Consider the following 23,373-nt stretch of genomic DNA (forward strand, 5'->3'; position numbering starts at 1 on the left):
TACTATATCAGGAATAAAAGACTTAACTGCCTTTCTACATCTGGGACAACACATGGAAATAAACTTTCATTTACAGTTTCTATGTTTCTGTTGATCAATGACCCACTATCCCTAACAAATAAATCAATAAATACAAATAAATACAAAAATACCACATCAGTGTTCATGGTGGCTTTCTGCAAGCAGGTTTATTACAAAGTAATGTTACAATAACAATTTCAGCTCTACCGAAATTAACCATACATCGACAAATGGATGCACAAGAGAATGTCTACATAAAGTGGCACCTCTTTAAGGTCAATGCACACACTGCTGTGAAGTGGTCAAACGAAACAGGGACTGCAGCCGCTGACAGATAAATGGGACTTCAAAGCGTCATGATTACGAGGTTTCTGCTACTTGTCTTAAATAGTGTTTTCAAAGGTTTCTGCAGTGCTTTTGGGGTTTATCGTAGTTATATTGCATTGCCCTTTTAAATGCATGTTGGCAGTATATCATAGCACTTAAATAGATAATTGCAGTGCCTCAAATGGTACCTTAATGCACCACCTACTCCACACATCAGCATACATAAATTACAGTACATTCAGTAACTCTCAGAGCACTAATCCTGCGCGTTGCCCTTCATTAGTGTGTAGAAATGTTAGTTTACTGTACAACGTAGTCATTCCCAGGTTTTCTAGTGTTCATCAAACCTCCACAGGTTTTGAATCAATAAAATAAAATACAATAAAAACTATTTGACATTTTTCACAAAAAATAAAAATACATAAAAACAAATACACAAGGCCATTGACAATCCATTCTCACATAATATTAAACCATATTGCATCTCAACAGAATATTTTACATCTTCGCAACAATTTAAATAACACTCGACACAATTGCAGTCTTTAAGTTAGGTATCTCCAGTGTCCGATAAATGTTTGGGGTGCAGCTAATGTCTAGGTTGTTTCTTTCGAAGGCCACTGACTATCGCTTGGATCCCTTGGCCAGTTTGCTTGTGGGAGTGGTTCTTTTCTGAGGCGTGGGGATTTTGGAGGGTTTTCCGCCGTGTTGGCGAGATACGGAGCGTGGCGTCGGTCGGGTAGAGTCAAGGGTCTCAGACACGTCCGAGCAAACGGACTGGATATCCGAGATGTCGAAGTCAGAGGCGTCGCTCCCTCTGCGACTGCTCCCTCTGCTTCCTGCTTTACTTCCAGGTCGGCTGGAGTTTTTCCTCGATTCTACAGAAAATAAATAAAGGACGACAATGTATTTAAGAGAGACCCTGAACAGGGGACATAGAACCAGAACATAGGACATCTGTTTCTTATATTCAGGCCTTGTGACTTCAGCAAGAAAAGCAGGAAATTAAATATTTGTTTATTTTTTAACCCATAAAGCCCAGTGCTACTTTTGTGTCAGTTCCTGACTGAGTTTTTCTCTGTATTTAACCTTTAAGTGATTCATCACCATTTATTGTAATATTGTCTTCTTTATTATGTGGTTTTTTTTTTTCACTTTAAATCAGACGTTTTCCTACATTTAATTTTCCGATCATGTAGATGTTGATAAATCTCAGAGTAAAGTTGAAGGTTAGAGAGAAAACTGAAGGAAAAATTACTTTTTCAGTAAGAATTTAATTAACTGAACATAAACTCAGTGTGTCCATCCACTGTCATTTATTAAACTCCATTGGTTTTACTGGTGAATCAATGTTGTAGAAGATGACGGTGTTTCCACGGTAACTACGGAGCCTCTGAATGTCCAAATGGGTCATATCTGCACTGCAAAACTCTAAATCTTACCAAGTGTATTTTTCTCATTTCTAGTCAAAATATCTCATCACACTTAAAATAAGGCATAATCACCCAAAGAGTAACTTTTCAGTGAGATATAAGAACTTATTTTTAAACAATAGATCCTGAAAATCTTATTTTAAGAAATCTTACCAAGATAATTTTCACTTGGTCCATTGGCAGATTTGTTTTTTCCTTAATCCAAGATTTATTTGCTTAATTCGAGCAAAGATTTTCAAGATCTATTGTCTAAAAATAGGTTCTTATTTCTCACTTACAAGTTACTCTTCAGGTGATTATAAAAAAAATGCCTGTTTAACAGTATCATGATATATCATAATATATTGTATGGTGATCCTAGCATTGGGATTTGTATCGTATTGTCAGATTCTTCCCAGTACACACCTCTATCACCAAGAGTATTTTTCTCATTTCCAGACAAAATATCTCATCACACTTAAAATAAGACATAAGAGGAACTTTTCAGTGAGATAGAAGAATTTATTTATAGACAATAGATCTTGAAAATCTTATTTCAAGAAATCTTAACAAGATAATTTTCACTTGTTCCATAGGCATTTTTTTTTTTTTTTTTTTTTTGCTTAATTCAAGATTTTTTTTTTTTGCTGAATTCAAGCAAAAAAATCTGCTACTGGACCAAGTGAAAATTATCTTGGTTACATTTCTTGAAATAAGATTTTCAAGATCTATTGTCTAAAAATAAGTTCTTATATCTCATTGAAAAGTTACTCTTCAGGTGATTATGTTTTATTTTAAGTGTGATGAGATATTTGGACTAGAAATGAGAAAAAGACACTTGGTAAGATTTAGATTTTTTCCAGTTTGATGACCATGAAAAGATGACAAACTGCATTTTACACCAATTATTTACATTTATTAACAGGATTAGTGGATCAATGGTGGTATTAAACAGTTACATCAGTAGATGGTTTTGGTCAACAGTGCATGTTTGGGTCTTTATGGGTTAAAACAACACTCACAGAATGTCAGAATTACGCTTTACTCACCACCTAATGTCTGTGTTCGAGCCTTTAGTACAGCAGCACTGATTAGCGTTCCCTCCTCGCCAGACTGAAATCCTTTACCTGACAAGTATCCAGGAAGACGTAATTTGCTGCCTTGAACCGGTGTACTCTGGAAAAGACACAACTTTATTTACTTCGGTGCTTGAAGAATGAAACACGTTGCACTAGAATGTACAAGAAATATTACTGAGTTAGTTTTAAATTGTAGGATAAATATTTTCAGAAGCTTTTTTCTGCAACAGCTTTGTCAGTTTTAGATGCAATTAGTATTGAAAGATATGTTAAAGGTGTTAAAAGACGCACACACATGCACACAGTCAAAATATAAGGATTCAGTGTGTTAGTAACTGAAAAAGTAAAGACCTAGCTGAAATCTTTAAGCAGGTTTTAGCCTTCACGCTGCATAATTTAACCAGAAATCAGTAATAAAAGCACCTCCGACAGCGCCAGATGGTACTAAAACCTTTACTGTTTTTTTTTTTTTTTTTTTGAATATGCAGTAGATTTCAGTTGGATCAGACATTGAAGCGTACTACATGACATATGCGACTATACCTCTGAGGATGAACCCTGGCTCCCAAAGGAGTCTGATGATTTAAGAGGAGTTGTGGGTTTGCTGTTTGTAAGCCATGGCTTATCATAATTGCGGGTTATGTGTTGGGGAGTCTGAGGAACAATAACAAATCAAAAAAAAAAAAAAAACACACAAAATGGATTCACAAATCAAAAACTACGAGGAAAACTAGATGGAGGTTGAGCAGTACAACAAAAAACTGAACAATGAAATGATCAAATAATGTAAAAAAAAAAATAATTCAAGGCAGATAAATGAATGATAATAATAGGTGAAAATGATAAACCTATGATATGAGTCGACAGTAACGGGCTCCTTACCTTAGGGGTGCTGGTCACAGCTTGGTGCGACGGGACCGGACAGCTCTGACTGGAGGTGGATCTGTTCGGAGACGCTCCCCGTGACGATGGCCGAGATCTGCGGCCTCGGTAGCGGAAGCTCGCCATCACCTGAGTGGTTCCTTCAGGGAGGATGAACTTCTCCCGCAGCTCCATGTTGGTCCTGCCTTTAGCTGGGAAATGACACTTTAAATGAGCTTTATCGCAATAATACGGTTGTGATTATTACGATTTTTGGGTTGATGATCATGGTTGTTTGCTTTTTTTTTTTCAACAAAAAAAGCACAAGATGTAAAATGAAGTAAAATACAGCTAGAATTCTAGGATAAAAATACGGCGTTCATGCAGTTCCACAACATGTCACTGTCCAGCAGAAGTCAGACTACTGCTGTTACAGAGGTGGAAGAAACCTTCTGTGTTGTGTTACATTGAGCTGAACTGTGACAGGGTTCCTACAGGTTTCTACAAGTTAAATTTACAGACTTTTTAAGACTACTTAAAACAGACTCATGGCCATATTGACAAAAATTCATGACTCGTAGAATTTAGGAAAAAGTATTCATTTACTCCAATGCCTTGATTCCCACCGTTCCAAGTCATTTCCCTCTGGGGGCTGCAAAGTTACAGATAACTGCTTTCTAATTTCCATATAAATTGTCGAGTTGGAATACTGCCAATGTCAGTTTAACTGTAGCTTCATTTTAATGAGGCTATTTTTGTAACACCAGGTGATTTCATGTATAGAACGTGTTTGAACCGCAAGAATGTCATTAATTCTCTGAGTCGACTAGTGTTACTTTCTTTGCAGTTCGGACATTTTAAACACAACACAGCCAACAAGTTTAAGGCAACGTAATTTAAGATCTATCATATCAAATTTAATACCTTTTAAAGGCTTTTTGAAAGGTATTCAATGCAGATTTGTAAATTCAGGACTTTTTCAGGACTGATATGCCCTTGAGCATTTAACCTTTAAGCGATTCATCACCATTTATTGTAATATTATCTTCCTTATTATGTGTTTTTTTCAGATTAAATCAGACATTTTCCTACATTTAATTTTCTGATCCTGTAGATGTTGATAAATCTCAGAGTAAAGTTAAAGGTTAGAGAGAAAACTGAAGGAAAAATTACTTTTTCAGTAAGGATTTAATTAACTGAACATAAACCCAGTGACTCCATCCACTGTCATTTATTAAACTGCATTGGTTTTACTGGTGAATCAATGTTGTAGAAGATGACAGTGTTTCCACGGTAACTACGGAGCCTCTGAACGTCCAAATGGGTCATATCTGCACTGCAAAACTCTAAATCTTACCAAGTGTATTTTTCTCATTTCTAGTCAAGATGTCTCATCACACTTAAAATAAAACATAATCACCTAAAGAGTAACTGTTCAGCGAGATATAAGAACTTATTTTTAGACAATAGATCTTGAAAATCTTATTTCAAGAAATCTTACCAAGATAATTTTCACTTGTTCCATTGGCAGATTTTTTTTTCCTTAATTCAAGATTTTTTTGCTTAGTCAGTTTAATTGTAGCTTAATTTTAATGAGGCCATTTTTGTAATACCAGGTGATTTCATGTATAGAACGTGTTTGAACCACAAGAAGGTCGACTAGTGTTACTTTCTTTGCAGTTTGGACATTTTAAACACAACACAGCCAACAAGTTTGAGGCAACGTAACTTAAGATTTATCATATCAAATTTAATACCTTTTAAAGACTTTTTGAAAGGTATTAAATGCAGATTGGTAAATTCAGGACTTTTTCAGGATCGATGTGCCCTTGAGCAAGGCACATAACCCCCCCATTTGCTCCCGGGGCACCTGCTACGGCAAACCCGCTGTTCCTAGTTTGCAGTGTATGTTCTAGAGATCGGTTAAAAGCAGTGTGTGGTAAAAAAAAAAGTACTATACACTGACAATAAAGGATCTTAATTTAAGACTTTTTAAGACCCCGCTGGAACCCTGTGTTAGTTAAAAAAAAAACTACTTCAAGGTCATGTGTGTGAAGGTTTCATACTTATACTTACTTAATAACAATTAATTAAAATAAGAATAAAAAAAGTGGATCAAATTGAAAGAAGTATAAAAAAATATAATTAAAATAAAATGAAGTACATGTTCTGAAATGAACCGCAAAACTACAACTTCCATGCATTTTTAATCACTTTGCCACACTGTCAAACAAAGTAAGCACTGAAAACTGAGTTTAGTCATTTTCCTCAATAACTATGTTAGATGTCGTCTTGTTTTTTTAGTGATATCATCAGCGTCAGTGTCTTATGAACCTTTCACATGGTTTCAGATGTTTGTTTGTTTGATTGATTGTCAAGCAAACCTGAAAACTGCAAAAGAAGCTCATCTTAGAACCACTCGGGCCATGCTGAGAGCGCTGATTTGGTGCCTCCGACAAAGTAACAGCGGGTGACGTGACTCAAACAAACAAGTGCATGCATAAAGCTGGAGCTGACTGACGTTGGTTTTTGTGAGTGGAGATGGATTATGAAAATGCCATTCACGCTGAGCGCTCACGCAGCTAATACACACCAGGACCAACACAAACACACACTCAGATGTGCAGGCACACATACCACTGGTGGGTTCATGAAGGAGGGTGAGAAAGTGTGAGATTTGCCAACCTATAGGAGACTGAGTAATTGAAGAGTTTGATTCCGAGCGCAACATTTTGCTCCCGTGGTGATGAACTAGAAGAAATAATATTATGTTCAGCAGGAGGAAGGTTTTGCAGGAAAAACAGAAACTGATTAATAAGACAGAAGAAAGCAGAAACAAGCAGAGATCATAGAGCGTTTGCACTGGACGAGGCATAAAGGAGGAGTTTTCATCCTGTGTCTGGAGCACATTAGGTCATGAAGGACAGAAACAATAATTTTACTTGAAGTTTCGGAGTTATATTAGGATAAAGTTCAACAGAATCACATAAATACTCTTTTTAAACATATCCATTTGTTACTTGTGCCATCTGTTATTACTGTCTTTTTACATCACTGCCATTGCTTCAGTACTCAGTGTAATAGTAAGAAAATAAAAAACAAATTTACACTAATCAGTTAATTTAACAATAACTTCAGCTGGTCAAAGTGTTAATCTTTTAAGACCTAGAACTATTTTCCCCTGCATTATTAACCTTTCCTTAGTGATTCATCACCATTTATTATAATACTGTCCTCTGATTTTTGCTTTTTTTCAGAGAAAATCAGGTATTTTTCTATATTAAATTTACTGATCAACTAGATCAGGGGTGTCAAACTCATTTTAGTTCAGGGGCCACATTCAGCCCAATTCAATCTCACGTGGGCCAAACCATTAACATAATAGCATAAAAACCTATAAATAATGACAACTCCAAGTTTTTTTTCTTCATTTTTTGTGCAATAAAAAACATTAAATTATGAAAATATTTACATTTACAAACTATCTTTTCACAAAAAAATGTGAATAATTAGAAAAAATTTGAATTTCTTAAGAAAAGTAAGCTAAATTTTAACAATATTATGCCTCAACTTATCACTTGTACATGTGCATTACACACAATGTTACACAAACATAATATTGTTGAAATTTTGAAGTTTGGAATGTGTAATTAAAATAAGAATGTCTACAATATTATGTGTCAACTTATTAATACAACTTACAAATTGGATCTACAAATCCACAAAACATTTAGTAACAGACAGAATGTTGTTAAAATTGTACTTCATTTTCAGGTTCACATTTTATTGCAAGAGTTATTAGACTATTATTTTACTTTAGATCACACTGGGCTAAAACCAGTTCAACACCCTTGACTGTTAATATCTTCAGTGTCATTTTTGCACTCCATAAAATCACGCCGCGGGCCAGATTGGACCCTTTGGCGGGCCGGTTTTGGCCCACGGGCCGCATGTTTGACACCTGTGAACTAGATGTTTATAAAAGTTCAGAGTAAATTTAAAGGTTATTAAATCAGAGCAAAGAACACTGAAGAAAAAGTGACATTTTCAGAAAAAAAATCTAAATAAAAGTGTCTATAACCATTGTTATTTGTCAAACTACATGGGATTTACTGTTAAATCAATGTTGCAAAACATGATAGTGTTTCCTTGGTTACTATGGACCCTCTAAATACAGGGTGGGGAAGCAAAATTTACAATGAACATTTAGTTGTTTTTTCTCAGCAGGCACTACGTCAATTGTTTTGAAACCAAACATATATTGATGTCATAATCATACCTAACACTATTATCCATACCTTTTCAGAAACTTTTGCCCATATGAGTAATCAGGAAAGCAAACGTCAAAGAGTGTGTGATTTGCTGAATGCACTCGTCACACCAAAGGAGATTTCAAAAATAGTTGGAGTGTCCATAAAGACTGTTTATAATGGAAAGAAGAGAATGACTATGAGCAAAACTATTACGAGAAAGTCTGGACGATACTATTAAAGAAGAATGGGAGAAGTTGTCACCCGAATATTTGAGGAACACTTGCGCAAGTTTCAGGAAGCGTGTGAAGGCAGTTATTGAGAAAGAAGGAGGACACATAGAATAAAAACATTTTCTATTATGTCAATTTTCTTGTGGCAAATAAATTCTCATGACTTTCAATAAACTAATTGGTCATACACTGTCTTTCAATCCCTGCCTCAAAATATTGTAAATTTTGCTTCCCCACCCTGTATATATAACAAAAAAAAAAGACTGATTTGATGCCTCTAAAAAGCTGAGAAACTGCATTTTGCTTGAATCCTTTCAATGTATTGATGGGATTATTCATTATTTAGGTCAGTAGATGTTTTTGGTCATCTGTGGTTGTTTAGGTCAATGAAGCTTCAAGAGCAGATTAGTCTCTATTGAAACTGATAACACATCTCTCTATTTTTTACGATTATATTATCATTAAAAGTGATGAAACACAATGTTGACTATTCTTTATTAACTGTTTTAATCTTATCGTTATAGATTAGCTGAACTCTGTCACTGATATGTATCCTCCTAACCTTAAAACAAACTGATGTCATATAAACTATTAAATTAATTCAGTATGCTTTATCACCTTTTATCAATAATAACTAGTCTTTTATGTACATATAATAAATACAAGTTTCTTTTTTTTCATCAAAATCTGATTGTTGGACGCATCAGCACTATTCACATTCCTGAAACGCAAAAAGTATTACAGGCAGTCGCTCGTCCATGTCTTCACTCACTAAAACACTCAAATGAATACAGCCACACTAGTATTCAGTATTTTAGAGCTCCTGCGATGATGTTCAGAACTCACCTCTACAGGGGTCGTTCTTCACCAGGAACTCATCCAGGGCCATCCAGCCCCCTCCCACCCGGACCATCACAGTGCTACGTAGAATCCGCACAAGACGAAGCTGCTGAGAGTCTCCAAACTACAGCAGGGGCAGGAAAACAGAGAAATCTGCGTGAAAACACTGAGTCTAGTGAACTTTTACAGCAGATTTGAAACTGTGCAACACTGGAAACCAGACTACTGTGGACAATTCTCATCAGGAAATTTGCAGGTGAATTTAGTTAAAAAGTGAAAAGGCTTTGATTTAAATATTTCATTTATAAGCAAAAAATAGAGTATAATCAATGATACTTTGGGTCCATTTTAGAACTGATTTCCTTTTCATGTTGCACAGATTTACAGACATACACATGAACGTTTTGACACAAACATCAATTTTTCAATTTTCATTCTCAAAGACACAAATTACACAAAGGTCAATCCAACTGGTTTTCATCTGTTAGTGTCCGCTGATGATTCACATTCATTACTCATCATCTAACACTAAATGAGATCATGTAAAAAAGCATTTAGGCTATAATTTACTTTATAATCTCAAGAATTATTGAATTATATTCATTTTATGCAGAGCCTGACTGATATTATGGTTATTATATATGAGTATTATGCATATTTTAGCCAGCATTTTAAAAAAAAGTCCTTGGTGGTAAAAATATAAACATTTATAGACACTGGCTTGTCTTTTTGCAATAGTTTTTTGATTGATATATTTATTTCGAATATGAATGTCAAAAAACAAACAAACAAAACATTTAAACATAAGTTTACAACACAAAATATAACACAGGTTATCACTTCACCACTATATTTTACTCTTTGAGATTAAAACACTAAGCTTAAAACCTTAATATCAGTCATGCTCTACATTAATATCAGTTAGAGCTTAAATCAAAAATAATTAGACACTGGATTTGTAAAAGAAAACATTTTCAGCTTTTGTTAACATTTTAAAAACTAGCATGAATGCTTAAAACATGTATAAAAAGAAAAAAAAAACTTGTAAAATATTGACTAATTTGTGGCTTCAGGCTTTATTTGACTGCCTTTACTGCAGGTTGAGCCTGTGAAAAAAAAAAAAAACATTGATTCAAGATGCATCATTATACCAGCAGGAGGCGCTAGTGTATAATGGTTTGCTTTCATCAGCAGCCACACATAGTCACAGAAAAAAATATTAGACCATCCTTGTTTTCTTCAATTTCTTGTTCATTTTAATGCCTGGTACAACTAAAGGTACATTTGTTTGGACAAAAATAATAATAATAAAAAAAAAAAAAAAAAAAAGCTCATAAGAGTTTAACCCATTCATGCATAAATTATTAATCAAGATTTTTTTTTTTTGAGTCTTTTTAATTTGTCTTTAAGCATGAAAAAAAAAAAAGCGATTGAAAATTTTCTTATGAACCTATTTTTCATGGAGTTCCAAAAATGTCCACTTAGCTAGACACTATATGTTTAATGTTTGAAGCAAAAAAAACGTGTATTTACTGATATATTGTGTGTTTTCATGAAGCTAATCTCATGTTTTTTTCACATTTTAACATATTCGAATACTAGTTACTACTCACTTCATGGAGATAATATGCAAAAAAAAAAAAAACTTTTTGTTTTAAAAAAAAAAGTTAATTACAGTCTAACAATAATAACAAGCAATTGATTTACACTCAAGCATGTTACTGCAGGTCAGGTTTATCAAGAACAGCAAAGTTACAGTAATGCTATGAATTACAGTGTATATGATGGTGCATAAGTGTCCATTGTGTTGGAACTAAAACAACAAAAAAACCAACAAAACCCATGAATATACATATAAGAGAACAGCTTTGAACAGCTGTCCACTGGAGTGACCACTACGCATGAAAGGGTTAATTTCAGAGCTGATATCTAGCCATTTTCTATGTTTTCTTAATAATAACCAAAATCACTTCAGTTCTTAAATCAATAGCTGTGTTTTTAGGCATTCCATGTTTTCTTTTCTGTCGGTTTTAGTCACATGATACACACAGGAGTTGCATAACCATTATTTTTGATGACTTTTGATGGTCTAATCATTTTTTCCGCGACTGTACAAAATAAAAAAATATTGAAATTATAATTCCGTGATGGGCCTGGGATGGAGATGGTGGTCAAGCTTCATGACGTGATACGAGACAGAATCAGCCAGTTGGATGTGACCATGGATTTAGCACGACAACAGGGTTCACACACGATAATCACAGCCGCATGCTTTCTGTCAATTCACATCGTGATCAAACAGACACACAGCAATCTCCTGCAATCCAGCACTTTGTTGCAAATTCTACAACTACTGTTCAAAAAGACTCAGGATGCATTGACACTGATGCAGATCCAATGCAGCTTTCCTCCAATGACACACTGAGAACAACATGAGGAATGGTTCCACTCATTTCTGTCTAATCCAACACAGTGTAACACGCAGACATGACCAAACACTGATGACCCTCTAAACTATGTGCCTGCCATACTTGAATATATCTCAGAGTGGTAGCTATCTTGCACTTGTATGATTTATCAGTATGATTTAATGTCACTGGTGATTTTTGTGATCAAATACATTAAAGGTGATGAAGTTTGAATGATCTGGAGAAAAAAAAAAAAAAAAAAACGCACAAGAAACATCTTAAGAATAACCATTTACCAGAATACAGCTTTCCAAAACTGCAACGTGTAGGTGAGGGGTAAGATTTTGATTTTCCCTGTTTGCTATTGTCTCATCGCCGATTAAGGAGTCATGTAAGCAGTGAACCAGACCAAACTGTCGAAAGAATTATTTAAATTCAATGATGTGTGATAAAGCAATACAGACTAATGCATCATCCACCACTACGCCCTTAGATCCCGCGTCACTCACACCTCCCATTATTAACCGACAAACTTCAGAAAGCACGTGGCATATGACCCCATTCATTAGTAATGAATTATATATCACACCATGCAAGATTTTTTAAAGACATTTGAACAGAGTAGGTAAAAAGAAACCCCAATGTCTTTATGGGAATCGTCAAGGGTGCCCGACTATGAAAATAAAATAAACAGTGTCAGTTACACAACAGTACGTCAGCCAATGTTGAGGTAAAATCATTCCCATGATACTGAAGCGCCAAAGGCAAGCACACGTAAAGCATTATTTTCCAAACTGCCCAGCAGATGAATATATGCCCATGGACCGATAAAAAAATATGGGCTGAAATGGTTTGGATAAATTAACGTTACATTTTCTGAAACTCAAAAGCAGATAAACTACACTAATATATATTTATCTGCAATGTAATAAACCTTCACACACATGATGCACACTTTAATGCTCATTTCAAATTGGATGTTCTAATCGTAGTAAGTTTACATAGATGTACAGTAAAGTTTGTTGCATCTTTTGTTTTTTTTTTTGGCCAAATTAAATCAGCTGCTCACAGAAATGTATTTCTACTTCTGAGTTCCAGTCTGTGAACATCAGCCAAGAATCTGGGCAGAGAGTGTTAACTGGAAAGCAAACGTGGTAAATGAAAAATAAGGCTTGACAAGGCACAGAACAGATAAACAAAAGAGGAAGAGAACGTGTATATGTACCTGGTTTCCAAGGTAGAACTGGTAACGCGAAGAACAATAAAAATATGTCAAGGTTAGAGTTCTGAGCAAACAATGAACACAACATTTTCACATTTACTTACCTTAAATACGCTCGTGTAAATGGACAACATATTTAAAACTATTCAGTCATAGTTTGTCATAGTTTGTATTTGTAGAAGTGGTTAAAGCCTGCTTACCCGATACTTGTTGGCACCGATCTGCTCCACTTGGAATCGTTTGGGACATTTGCATTTTGCAACTTGTCGTGTAACCTACAGATTTTATCAAAAACGCAAATCCTTCAGTATTACAATCATGCCTTATGTTAAAGATAGCAAAATCAAAATCTTACAAAGTGTATTTTTCTCATTTCTAGTCAAAATATCTCATCACACTTAAAATAAGACAATCACCTAAAGCAGTGGTTCCCAACCCTTTTTAGCTCGTGACCCCACTTGAACATCACAAATTTTTGGCAACCCCAGATATTCAAAACAGAGACATTGTTTTTGCTAAAATTAATTTTTTTGGATCATGTAATAGTTTGCTACACTATGTTGTAAATAAACTTTAATTTTAGATGACATTTAGTCTATATAATGTATATTATTATGGACGGAGGCAGAAAAGCCAGGTGTAGATTACTGCACAAAGTGAGAATTTTATTTTCCTTGGTCAGGATATGTACAGTCAGTCCAGCTTGGATTTACAAGGCTGACAATTAATACTGAACAAACAAGAACTCAAACTATGAATTATGAAAGAGCTGCAGCATCTGAAACCGACCACAATGAACATTTGACAGATAAACAGTACCACAGTGCTTCAGTTTCAGCTTCACAGTTTGTCATGTCTTTTATGTGTTGGGATTGTCTCTCTCAACTCACCATATATTTTTACCTCCGCCAAGGAGGTTATGTTTTCATCGGGGTTTGTCTGTCTGTGTGTTTGTTTGTTTGTTTGTTTGTCTGTTAGCTAGATAACTCAAAAAGTTATGGAAGGATTTGGATGAAATTTTCAGGAAATGTTGATACTGGCACAAGGAACAAATGAATAAATTTTGGTGGTGATTGGGGGTGGGGTGGGGGGTGGCTGATCTGTCTTGGTGGAGGTCTGCACTCTCCAAGTGCTTTTCTAGTTTATTAGTAAGTTTTTATTTTTATCAATTACTAGACATTTCAGGCGACCTCATTTGAATTCCAGGTGACTACACATGGGGTCATGACCCCAAGGTTGAAAAACACTGACCTAAAGAGTAACTTTTCAGTGAGATATAAGAACTTATTTTTAGACAATAGATCTGGAAAATCTTAATTCAATATTTTTTCTGCTTAATTCAAGCAAAAAAATCTGCCAATGGAACAAGTGAAAATGATCTTGGTAAGATTTCTTGAAATAAGGTTTTCAAGATATATTGTCTTAAAATAAGTTCTTATATCTCACTGAAAAGTTACTCTTTAGGTGATTATGTCTTATTACCTCCACACCAAGGAACAGCAGAGGTTATGTTTTCATCGGGGTTTGTCTGTTAGCAAGATAAGTCAAAAAGTTATGGACAGGTTTGGATGAAATTTCAGGAAATATTGATACTAGCACAAGGAACAAATTCTTACATTTTGGTGGTGATGGGGGGGGGGGGGGGGGGGGGGGCTGATTGGCCTTGGTGGAGGTCTGCACTCTCCGAATGCTTTTCTAGTTTTAAGTGTGATGAGATATTTTGACTAGAAATGAGAAAAATACACTTGGTAAGATTTAGATTTTTGCAGTGAGGGCACTGTAGTTCATATTACCTCATCTTCAATTTTGTCGGCATCTGTTAGTGGTTTGTATGCGTCCTTATTGGGATGAAGAGCTGCCACAAACTCATAGTAGTCGATGTATCCGTCACCGTCTCTGTCAAATATGTCTGCCACAGCGCTCATTTCTAATCGACTGGTGGGGAATTCTACAAGAAACCCAGTTTGTGTTAAAGCCAAGTACTTTACTGTAGACGGGGACGTGCTGTAGAGCTGTGACTTTCTACTCTGGATACTTACTGGAGGACAGGATGCCCTCTATAAACTCCTGCCGGGTCACTTTGCCGTCTTGATCTTTGTCGATGCGTCGGAAGAAATCCATGACACGTGACTTTTTATGGTTCATCCAACGCATGTAGCGCTTCCGCCACACATCGAAGTCAAAGTTGGCGAATTCCTTCAGCTGCACACATAAGTTAAAGGGTGATGTAAGGACCACAGGAGCCGAAAACTGCCGAAACTGGAATAAAACTGAGAGCTGTTTACCTCCTCCAGTCTGTCCAATGCATCATTCAGTTTCCTCCTCCTGTCCAGCGCCAGCAGCCACACATGCTGCCATTTAGTGACCAGCAGGTTGACCCGTGGGTTCTTGGTTTCAATGGGAGGTTGTGTCGCTGACGCATACATTGCTTGTGTGGGAGAACGTTTTCCTGTAGGTGAAAAAAAACAAAAACCCATCATTGCGACTGTCCTGTACCATGTAATTCATCTTTCTTTCAGCACAGACCAACCACAGAGCAGAGGAATATATGAGCAGTGATATCATTCCAGGTGCTATAATGAACACGATGAGGATGTGGCGTCACCCTGCAGTGACTCAACACATGAGCAGATGGCTCAGGTCACGCTCTATGAGGGGTATTTGTGGGAATACATACTTCCAGCTCTTCCTTTTTCAAGCACGGGGATCTGAGATTGAATCTGGGGCTCCATGGCTGCCTTCCTTTTGTGTGTTTTTGTGATTTTGTCAACATCTGGTTGCTTCCTGGTCATTTCCTCCATAAATGCCTGCAGAGTAAAACAAAAAGCATGCTCTGAGTTGATCTCACACACGGTGAAAGCTGTAAACTGTCATCAGCCACAATAGCAAGAGCTTCACTTTATCTTCTCAGTAAAGGAACATGATTAATTTCTTGAAAACCTACACTGAAAAAATCTAAATCTTACCTTCTTAAATCTTATTTATTCATTTCAATCTAAATTCTTGGAAAGGAGCAGGATGGAGAAAACTTATAATACCTGCCCCTTTCTTAAAACATCTGCTTACATTAGATGAGTTGACGTTAGAGCTATTACAGTAAACAGTTTACATGACAGTACTACAAAAATCTAAATCTTACCAAGTGTATTTTTGTTATTTCTAGTCAAAATATCTCATCACACTTTAAATAAGACATAATCACCTAAAGAGTAACTTTTCAGTGAGATATAAGAACTTATTTTTAGACAATAGATCTTGAAAATCTTATCTCTTTCTGCTTAATTTAAGCAAAAAAAAATCTGCCAGTGGAACGAGTGAAAATCATCTTGGTAAAATTCCTTGAAATAAGATTTTCAAGATCTATTGTCTAAAAATAAGTTCTTATATCTCACTGAAAAGTTACTCTTATGTCTTATTTTAAGTGTGATGAGATATTTTGACAAGAAATGAGAAAAATTTACTTTGTTTTTTTTCTGCTTGAATTAAGCAAAAAAATCTTGATTCATTCATTCATTCATTTTCTGAACCCGCTTTATCCTCACTAGGGTCATGGGGGTCGCTGGTAGCCTATCTCAGCTACATAGAGGCAAAGGCGGGGTACACCCTGCACATTTCACCAGTTCATCACAGGGCTGAACATATAGAGACAAACAATCACTCTCACATTCACACCTATGGGCAATTTAGATTAACCAATTAACCTATCAGTGCATGTCTTTGGATGGTGGGAGGAAGCCGAAGTACCCAGAGAGAACCCACGCAGACACGGGGAGAACATGCAAACTCCACACAGAAAGGTCCCACCCCCCGTCGACTGGTGTTGGAATCGAACCCAGGACCTTCTTGCTGTGAGGCGCAAGTGCTATCCACTGCACCACCGTGTTGCCCAAAAAAAAAATCTTGAATTAAGCAAAAAAAATCTGCCAATGGGACAAGTGAAAATGATCTTGGTAAGATTTCTTGAAATAAGATTTTCAAGATCTATTGTCTAAAAATCAGTTCTTATATCTCACTGAAAAGTTACTCTTTAGGTGATTATGTCTTATTTTAAGTGTGATGAGATATTTTGACTAGAAATGGGAAAAATTCACTTTGTAAGATTTGGATTTCTGCAGTGCATAACATGGGGCATTTTGTGACCTGATGTTCTGCTATGAGGCTTTTCACTTCTTCGATCTCCTGTGGCAGTGGCTCCTTGTCTTTATCGTTGAGGTTGGTTTCTGCCCACTGCAGCCAGGTCAGCAGATTCTCCAGCAGCTCCTGAGTGGCCAACAGCTCACTGAGGGCTGCCGCCAGTCTCTGCTGGTGCTGCCTGGCCCAAGCTTGCACCTGCAACAGAGATATAACTCATATTAAATGGAGAAAAATTCTTATTGCATGACTAAGTGCATGATTAAATGTGGAAATGTTACATGTAATGTGCCGATTGCATGCAACCTGAATGTACAATGATTACTTTAGTGCAGGGATGTCTAACCCATTCTAGTTCAGGGGTCACATTAAGACAAATTTGATCTGAAGTGGGCAGGACCGGTAAAATAATAACATAATAATATAGAAATCATGTCAACTCCTAACTTTCCTTTATGTTTTAGAGCAAAAAAGTAAAATTATACAATGAAAATGTTTACATCTACCAACCATCCTTTAGAACAATGTAAATAATATGAACAAACTGAAATATCTTAAGAAAATTAAGTGCAATTTTAACAATATTACCTCTCAGTTTATCATTTACACATGAAAATTACAATTTACAGATCACAGTGGATCTACAAATACACAAAACATTTAATAACAGACAGAATGTTGGAACAGTTACACTTCAGACATGTAAAAATGTTCATATTTGTTCAAGTTATTTGCATTTTTGTAAAATGATAGTTTCTTTTAGTGTAAAGACAGTAAAATGACATGAAAATCTTTACATCTACAAAAAGAAAAATTTAGAGTTGTGAGTATTTATAGGTTTTTATGATAGTATTTCACTGATCCAACCCACTTGGGATTTAATTTGTCTGTATGTGGAACCTGAACTAAAATGATTAATATCTTCAGTGTAACTTTTGCATTTCACAAATTCATCCCAGGGGCCAGACTGGACCCTTTGGCAGGCCGGATTTGGCCCCCGAGCCTCATGTTTGACACCTCTGCTTTAGTGAAATGATTTTGGATGATTTAGATATCCTGCTACAGCTGATATAAGGTAAAAAAAAATAATTTCTAGTAGCTATTGGAACTCTTTTTTTAATCCAATATCCAAAAATATACCTTCCTGTGTTTCTTTATCTCTTGAAGTTGTTTTTTGTCTATATATACTCACAATGAGCAGCTCATTTTTGTGCATTACATCCTGAAATGGTACTGATAACAGATTTAATTGTCAGTACACATAAAAGTTTTGCTTCGTTTATTGTTTTCAATATATTTTCTTCATAAAACTTCAAGGAGGTATTTTGCTCATTTAAGTTTTCAAGTTAATTTCATTATAAATGCTACTAGGAACACTCTGATAATATGAATTAACATGAGCTTAAAGGCTTTCCAATAAGCAGATTTTCATCTTTCCTCGATTAATAAAAATTGGTACCAGCTCTGAAAAAAACATTAAACTTAACCGATAATTATTGGTAATACTTTTTGTGCAAGTTCTTGACAGCTAATCTAAATCACCACAACGTTCCTGATGCTGCCTGGACTTTAGTGGCTTGGCGGGACACAGTCCTCCACGCTGTCAGTTCAACATAAAAATTCCCTAATTGAGTGCTCAGTGTCATTCCTGTGGGCTGCACAGAGCAGACAGACATGGATGCAGGCATGCAGCTGAGAACTGACCTCTTCAAACCGGGCCTTAATGATGGTGTTCCAGTGTTTGATGGTCGTGATAGAGTCTGGATGGCAGATGCTAAGAATAGCCTCCCCCATAGTGGTTGCTTTATTTAGAGGTACTCGCTTTTCCTCCAGTTTCTTCATAAACTCCTTTAAAAAGAGCAAAAAGGTTAGAGGTTAGATTTGGATTAACTGACTGTTAAAAACTTTGCCATATAAGGATGCAGGTGTTTTTTTGTTTTTTTTTTATTCAGCTGACTCTTAAGCCAGGCCACTTAAGCCCCTGGTACTGAGGGTTTCGTCTGTGTTGCCATGGTGATGCTACTTGATGCTTGTATGTAATATACACATTCAATAAATCCATGTAACTGGAAGAACACTGGCTAAAACTAAATATTGGACGACAGAACACAATCCAAACAACAAGCACTTAAATGGGCAAATAAGCACTCGGAGAGCACAGACTTCTGCCAAGGCAGATCAGCCCCCCACCCCCCCACCCACCATCACCACCAAAATTGAATCATTTGCTCCTTGTGCCAGTATCAACATTTCCTGAAAATTTCATCAAAATCCTTCCATAACTTTTTAAGTTATCTTGCTAACAGACAGACAAAGAGACAAACCCCAATGAAAACATAACCTCCTCGGCAGAGGTAATAAGGTAACAGTTTAAGACCAGCGTACGTCATGGATGATGTAATGAAAAAAACAGACCAACGAGACAAAATTTGCACCACTAAGCTAACTAAGTATTATGTCTGTACCACTAAAACTAACTGCACAAGCCATAAAAAAGCAAAAACAAAAGCTGATTTGTGATGCGACGATTAGGAATTTTGTGTTACTTCTGCTGTTTTCTGATCATAATTTGATTTTATATGAATTAAACTTCTGTTATCAGCTACTCCCTTGTTTTGCGTTACGTTGAAAGTTGAAATGGCCCCGGGCTTAACAGGTTAGTTAAAACAGCCAAAACTGCTTGCCTTGTGTTGCTCAATAAGAGCCTGCAGCGCCTCCTCATCATCAGGCAGGCTGCCATGGAAACGCAGACTCTGCTCGGCCTCAGCGAGCCACTCCAGCAGGATGTGAACTGTGGAGTGAAACTCCTCAGCCTGCAACCAGAGAACACAGATCAGACAAACCCATTTAGCCTCCCGTTAGGTCTCTTCTCGTTGACTTTGGGTCCTCTACAGTACCTGACACAGAGCCTGCTCCAGCCGGGCCTGTTTGGACACCGACAGGTTGCACACCGTCTCCCAGCGAGTGCTCAGCTCCTGCATCTGGACTTTAACCCACGAGGAGTCATCGTGGCTGCTCTCAATCAGCTCTTTGGCTGAACGTTTGAGTGCCTGAACACTCACTGTTCTCTTCCCCAACTCCTTCTGGAAAACCTGCAGAGCACACAAAGCCAAAAGGAGCTTTAGTCAGACTTGTGTAATCCAAACATATTAATGCAAATGGAAAGAGTGAAGAGAAGATTTTGATGAAGTAGCAAAACATTTAAAGGAGTGATATTTTGCTTTTTTAAAAATGGAATTATACATTTTAAAACATTTCCCTGTGGTCTACATAAACTGTGAATGCTATACTCGGGTCTGAATTCTTCATTAATTCAACTCCACAGGTCCATCTTCAACCCTATTTTTGAGTAATGATGCCAAAAAGGTCGTTTTGAGCGCTGGCCCTTTAAATGCACATGAGCCACTTCATGCCCCGCCCCCTCCCGGTTGTTGGCTGTGCTGCTCTGTCCCGTTCAACCAACAACTGAATATTTTAGGTAATCGGCTCAAAGTTTGGACATATTTTCAGTATGGACTACAACCGCTGCTGCTGATAAGCAATTATGCCGTACTCGGAGAAATGTTTATCAGAAGTCTTGACCATATATGTGCAAATGTCATGACATTAACTAGCTATAAAATGTAACAAATTAAGCAGGAATTAAAAAGTGTTGTAGAAATCCACTCGAATTTTGCCAAAATTAATATAAAGACAACTTTGCAGCACCTGGAGGGTTCAAATTCAAACTTTTTGAACTATTAAGTTCCAAATACACAAATAAATGAACCAAAGACTAATAAAAGTGGGTTTAGCTAAATATGACCCCTTTAATGCTGCCAGTCATAAATTTGCGACATACTGCTTCCATCACAGACACAGCCAAGATAATTTATATATTCCCCCAATAATGGTTCAGGCATATTCACCACATTCCTAGGAACCTTTTTCAAACACTAGTTTCTCATCGAATCAGTTGGTGACGGACCTACATCTGGCTAATGGAAGCAGAAGCTCCCACTTAAAAGGAGGCTGTAAAAGTAGATCAAATTTTGTATGCAAGGTAAGTTGTGCCAAAATAAAAATACTCACTGGTTTATTATGTGCTTCCACAGCATATATATTAAAGTAAACTACAAGTGACAAATACTTTTTATAGCTATTTGAATGTTTGGGTTTGTAACATATTAGCAACATGCGGCCATAATGAAATGGTGCTAGCTGATTAGCGCTATATTTACATCACCTTCATCACACACACATTTTCTTTAGGAAATGCCATTGTAGTTCATTTCTATAATCATTATAAACATAAAATGCTGGGATATAAATGCAATCTCTGCCCTTTATTTTTACGCAGACCAGGAAGAACACAATATTGTTTTATGTAATCTAGTGTATTTATTATATAACAACATCATTTTTAAGACATCACGGATGAATAGAGAGTTTCAAAAGATACAGGTCTTTTGTTATTTGATTTTCTATCAAACTTCTGAGGTGGTTTAAGTGTCTTTTATATTCTGTTGTGATGCCATACACTGAGTGATGAAAGGAAAGGGTGGTGTTAATCCAGCAGTGAAAACCTGTGTTGGTTTTTGAAGATTCCCTTTGAGGCCGCCACTAAAAACTTTTCTAAAGCAACCAACGTTTTCACTCATAGATCAGTCTGGGAATGTGGTTTTGGCTCGGTTATGGTTGGTGCGTTCTACCTTGTGGCTGTCTATCAGGTTGAGAACCAGGTCTATGTCTCCGTGCACCGGCTGGTCCTCGGCCAGCTGTGGTTCAACTCTGTACAGCCAGTCAATGAGAGCCTGCAGAGCGTCTGTAAACTGGCCAGAGAACAGCAAGGCCTCCTCCAGCTTATTTTGTCTGGAAAGAACAAATCATTGACAGTAAATGAAGAGGCGTTTTGAAGTGCAGCCAACAGACCGACTAGTAGCAACAAGGATTTAAAAAAAAAAAAAAAAAAAAAACAGGACCAAATATGGGGAGACGTGTTCTTACCTCTCGACTGACTTGCCACAAACAGTGTCCCATTTGTCCCTCAGCTCACTCAGCATATCATCCAGTTTCTGATTATCATCCTGAAGGGAAGTCTTGTCTTTCAGGGCGCGGCCTGTTCGAGTGGTGGTGTCGTACACTGAGTGCTTGCTCCCCAAGGCTTTTTGGAACTCCTGCATATGAGAAACATTATCATCGGCTTAATTTATATCGTGTCAATCTGCAATATATCAGAAAAGCAGGAAATCTGTTTTCTACTCCAAAAAAGGCAATATTTATTTGGCTTCTCTACATACATGCCTTGAATACACTGTAAAAAATCACAATTTTGCCAAGTGTATTTTTCTCATTTCTAGTCAAAATATCTCATCACACTTAAATTAAGACATAATCACCTTAAGAGTCACTTTTCAGTGAGATATATGAGCTTATTTTTAGACAATATATCTTGAAAATCTTATTTCAAGAAATTTTACCAAGATCATTTTCACTTGTTCCATGAGCAGATTTATTTTTGCTTAATTCAGGTAAAAAAAATCGGCCAATGGAACAAGTGAAAATTCATACTCTGTTAGTTCATAACTAACATCATCACATTATTTTTGTGCAATCTCAACAAAGGAACTAACATCTGCCTCTTTAGGACGCTTCAAATAACCATTATTTAATAAAACAGTGTTAGATAATAATAAATAAAATAGAAACAAAATAGAAAAACAAAAAGGAACCTCTGCAATACCTACATTTGAATAAATACCTAAATTGATAAGTTATACAAATACATTATTAAAAATATTAAACTATTTAACCCACTGTTGTGTCGCGACTGCCTCCGTCGCTACCGTCGCCACAGTAATAATAGCAAATTAAACTACTGGTATTATTATTATTATTATATATTTTTGTGTTATAACAACAATTATTATTTTCCCCCCTCATTCCCCCCTCTCTCTTTCTCACTTTTATTCACACTCCCCTCTTCCTCTTTTCTCTATCGCCCCTAATTAAGCTATATTGTTTAGTTGCTCTTTACATTTATTATATTTTTCATTGTAATATGATGTTTTCATTGTTGTCGTTTGTCATTACTTTGTCAGTGTTGTTGTTTTTGGTTTGTTTATTTGTTTGATTTTCTCTTTGTTTTTGTGTTGTTGTTGTTTTTCTGTCCACAATGTCTTGTTAACTACCACTAAAAATAAACAAACAAATAAACAAACAAACAAACAAACAAACAAATACCTAAAAATATCGATACTGAAAACAGCTCTGTTCAGCTGTGCATATAAGAACTGAAAGGGTTCTATCTGCACTGTTCTGTTTTACTTTATTTTAATTGATTATTATTTATGTTTTATTATGTTTTAATTGTAATTGTGTGTTTTTAACTTGTCTCTTTTCCATTTTTGTAAAGCACTGTGAATTGCCCTGTGTATGAATTGTGCTATACAAATAAATTTGCCTTGCCTTGCCTACAGTACTCTTTTAAGATCAATACAGTATCGTGAAATGAAGTATTGCGATATAGTGCAGAGCCGATATTTTCTTACACCCCTACTTGCTAAGATTTTGTCTTATTCCAGTGTACAAAAGGTTACAGTCAACCTAT

General features: G+C 36.2%; 1 protein-coding gene across 1 annotated transcript in view; it reads right to left on the bottom strand.

The window, feature by feature from the left end:
* Positions 1 to 162: 162 nt before the first annotated feature.
* The window catches only part of dst (dystonin), a 172,158-nt gene continuing 148,947 nt past the window's right edge, over positions 163 to 23,373 (bottom strand). Inside the window, 19 exon segments of the mRNA XM_030155752.1 lie at positions 163 to 1,226; positions 2,810 to 2,936; positions 3,383 to 3,493; positions 3,722 to 3,912; positions 6,386 to 6,451; positions 9,030 to 9,147; positions 11,728 to 11,844; positions 12,657 to 12,674; positions 12,854 to 12,928; positions 14,447 to 14,601; positions 14,693 to 14,855; positions 14,939 to 15,102; positions 15,331 to 15,460; positions 16,794 to 16,982; positions 18,489 to 18,632; positions 19,469 to 19,597; positions 19,682 to 19,876; positions 21,476 to 21,635; positions 21,771 to 21,940. Coding sequence (XP_030011612.1) covers positions 973 to 1,226; positions 2,810 to 2,936; positions 3,383 to 3,493; positions 3,722 to 3,912; positions 6,386 to 6,451; positions 9,030 to 9,147; positions 11,728 to 11,844; positions 12,657 to 12,674; positions 12,854 to 12,928; positions 14,447 to 14,601; positions 14,693 to 14,855; positions 14,939 to 15,102; positions 15,331 to 15,460; positions 16,794 to 16,982; positions 18,489 to 18,632; positions 19,469 to 19,597; positions 19,682 to 19,876; positions 21,476 to 21,635; positions 21,771 to 21,940 — 2,676 coding nt within the window. The 3' untranslated portion in view covers positions 163 to 972.

Source organism: Sphaeramia orbicularis, chromosome 15, assembly GCF_902148855.1.
Source record: "Sphaeramia orbicularis chromosome 15, fSphaOr1.1, whole genome shotgun sequence".
NCBI lineage: Eukaryota > Metazoa > Chordata > Actinopteri > Kurtiformes > Apogonidae > Sphaeramia > Sphaeramia orbicularis.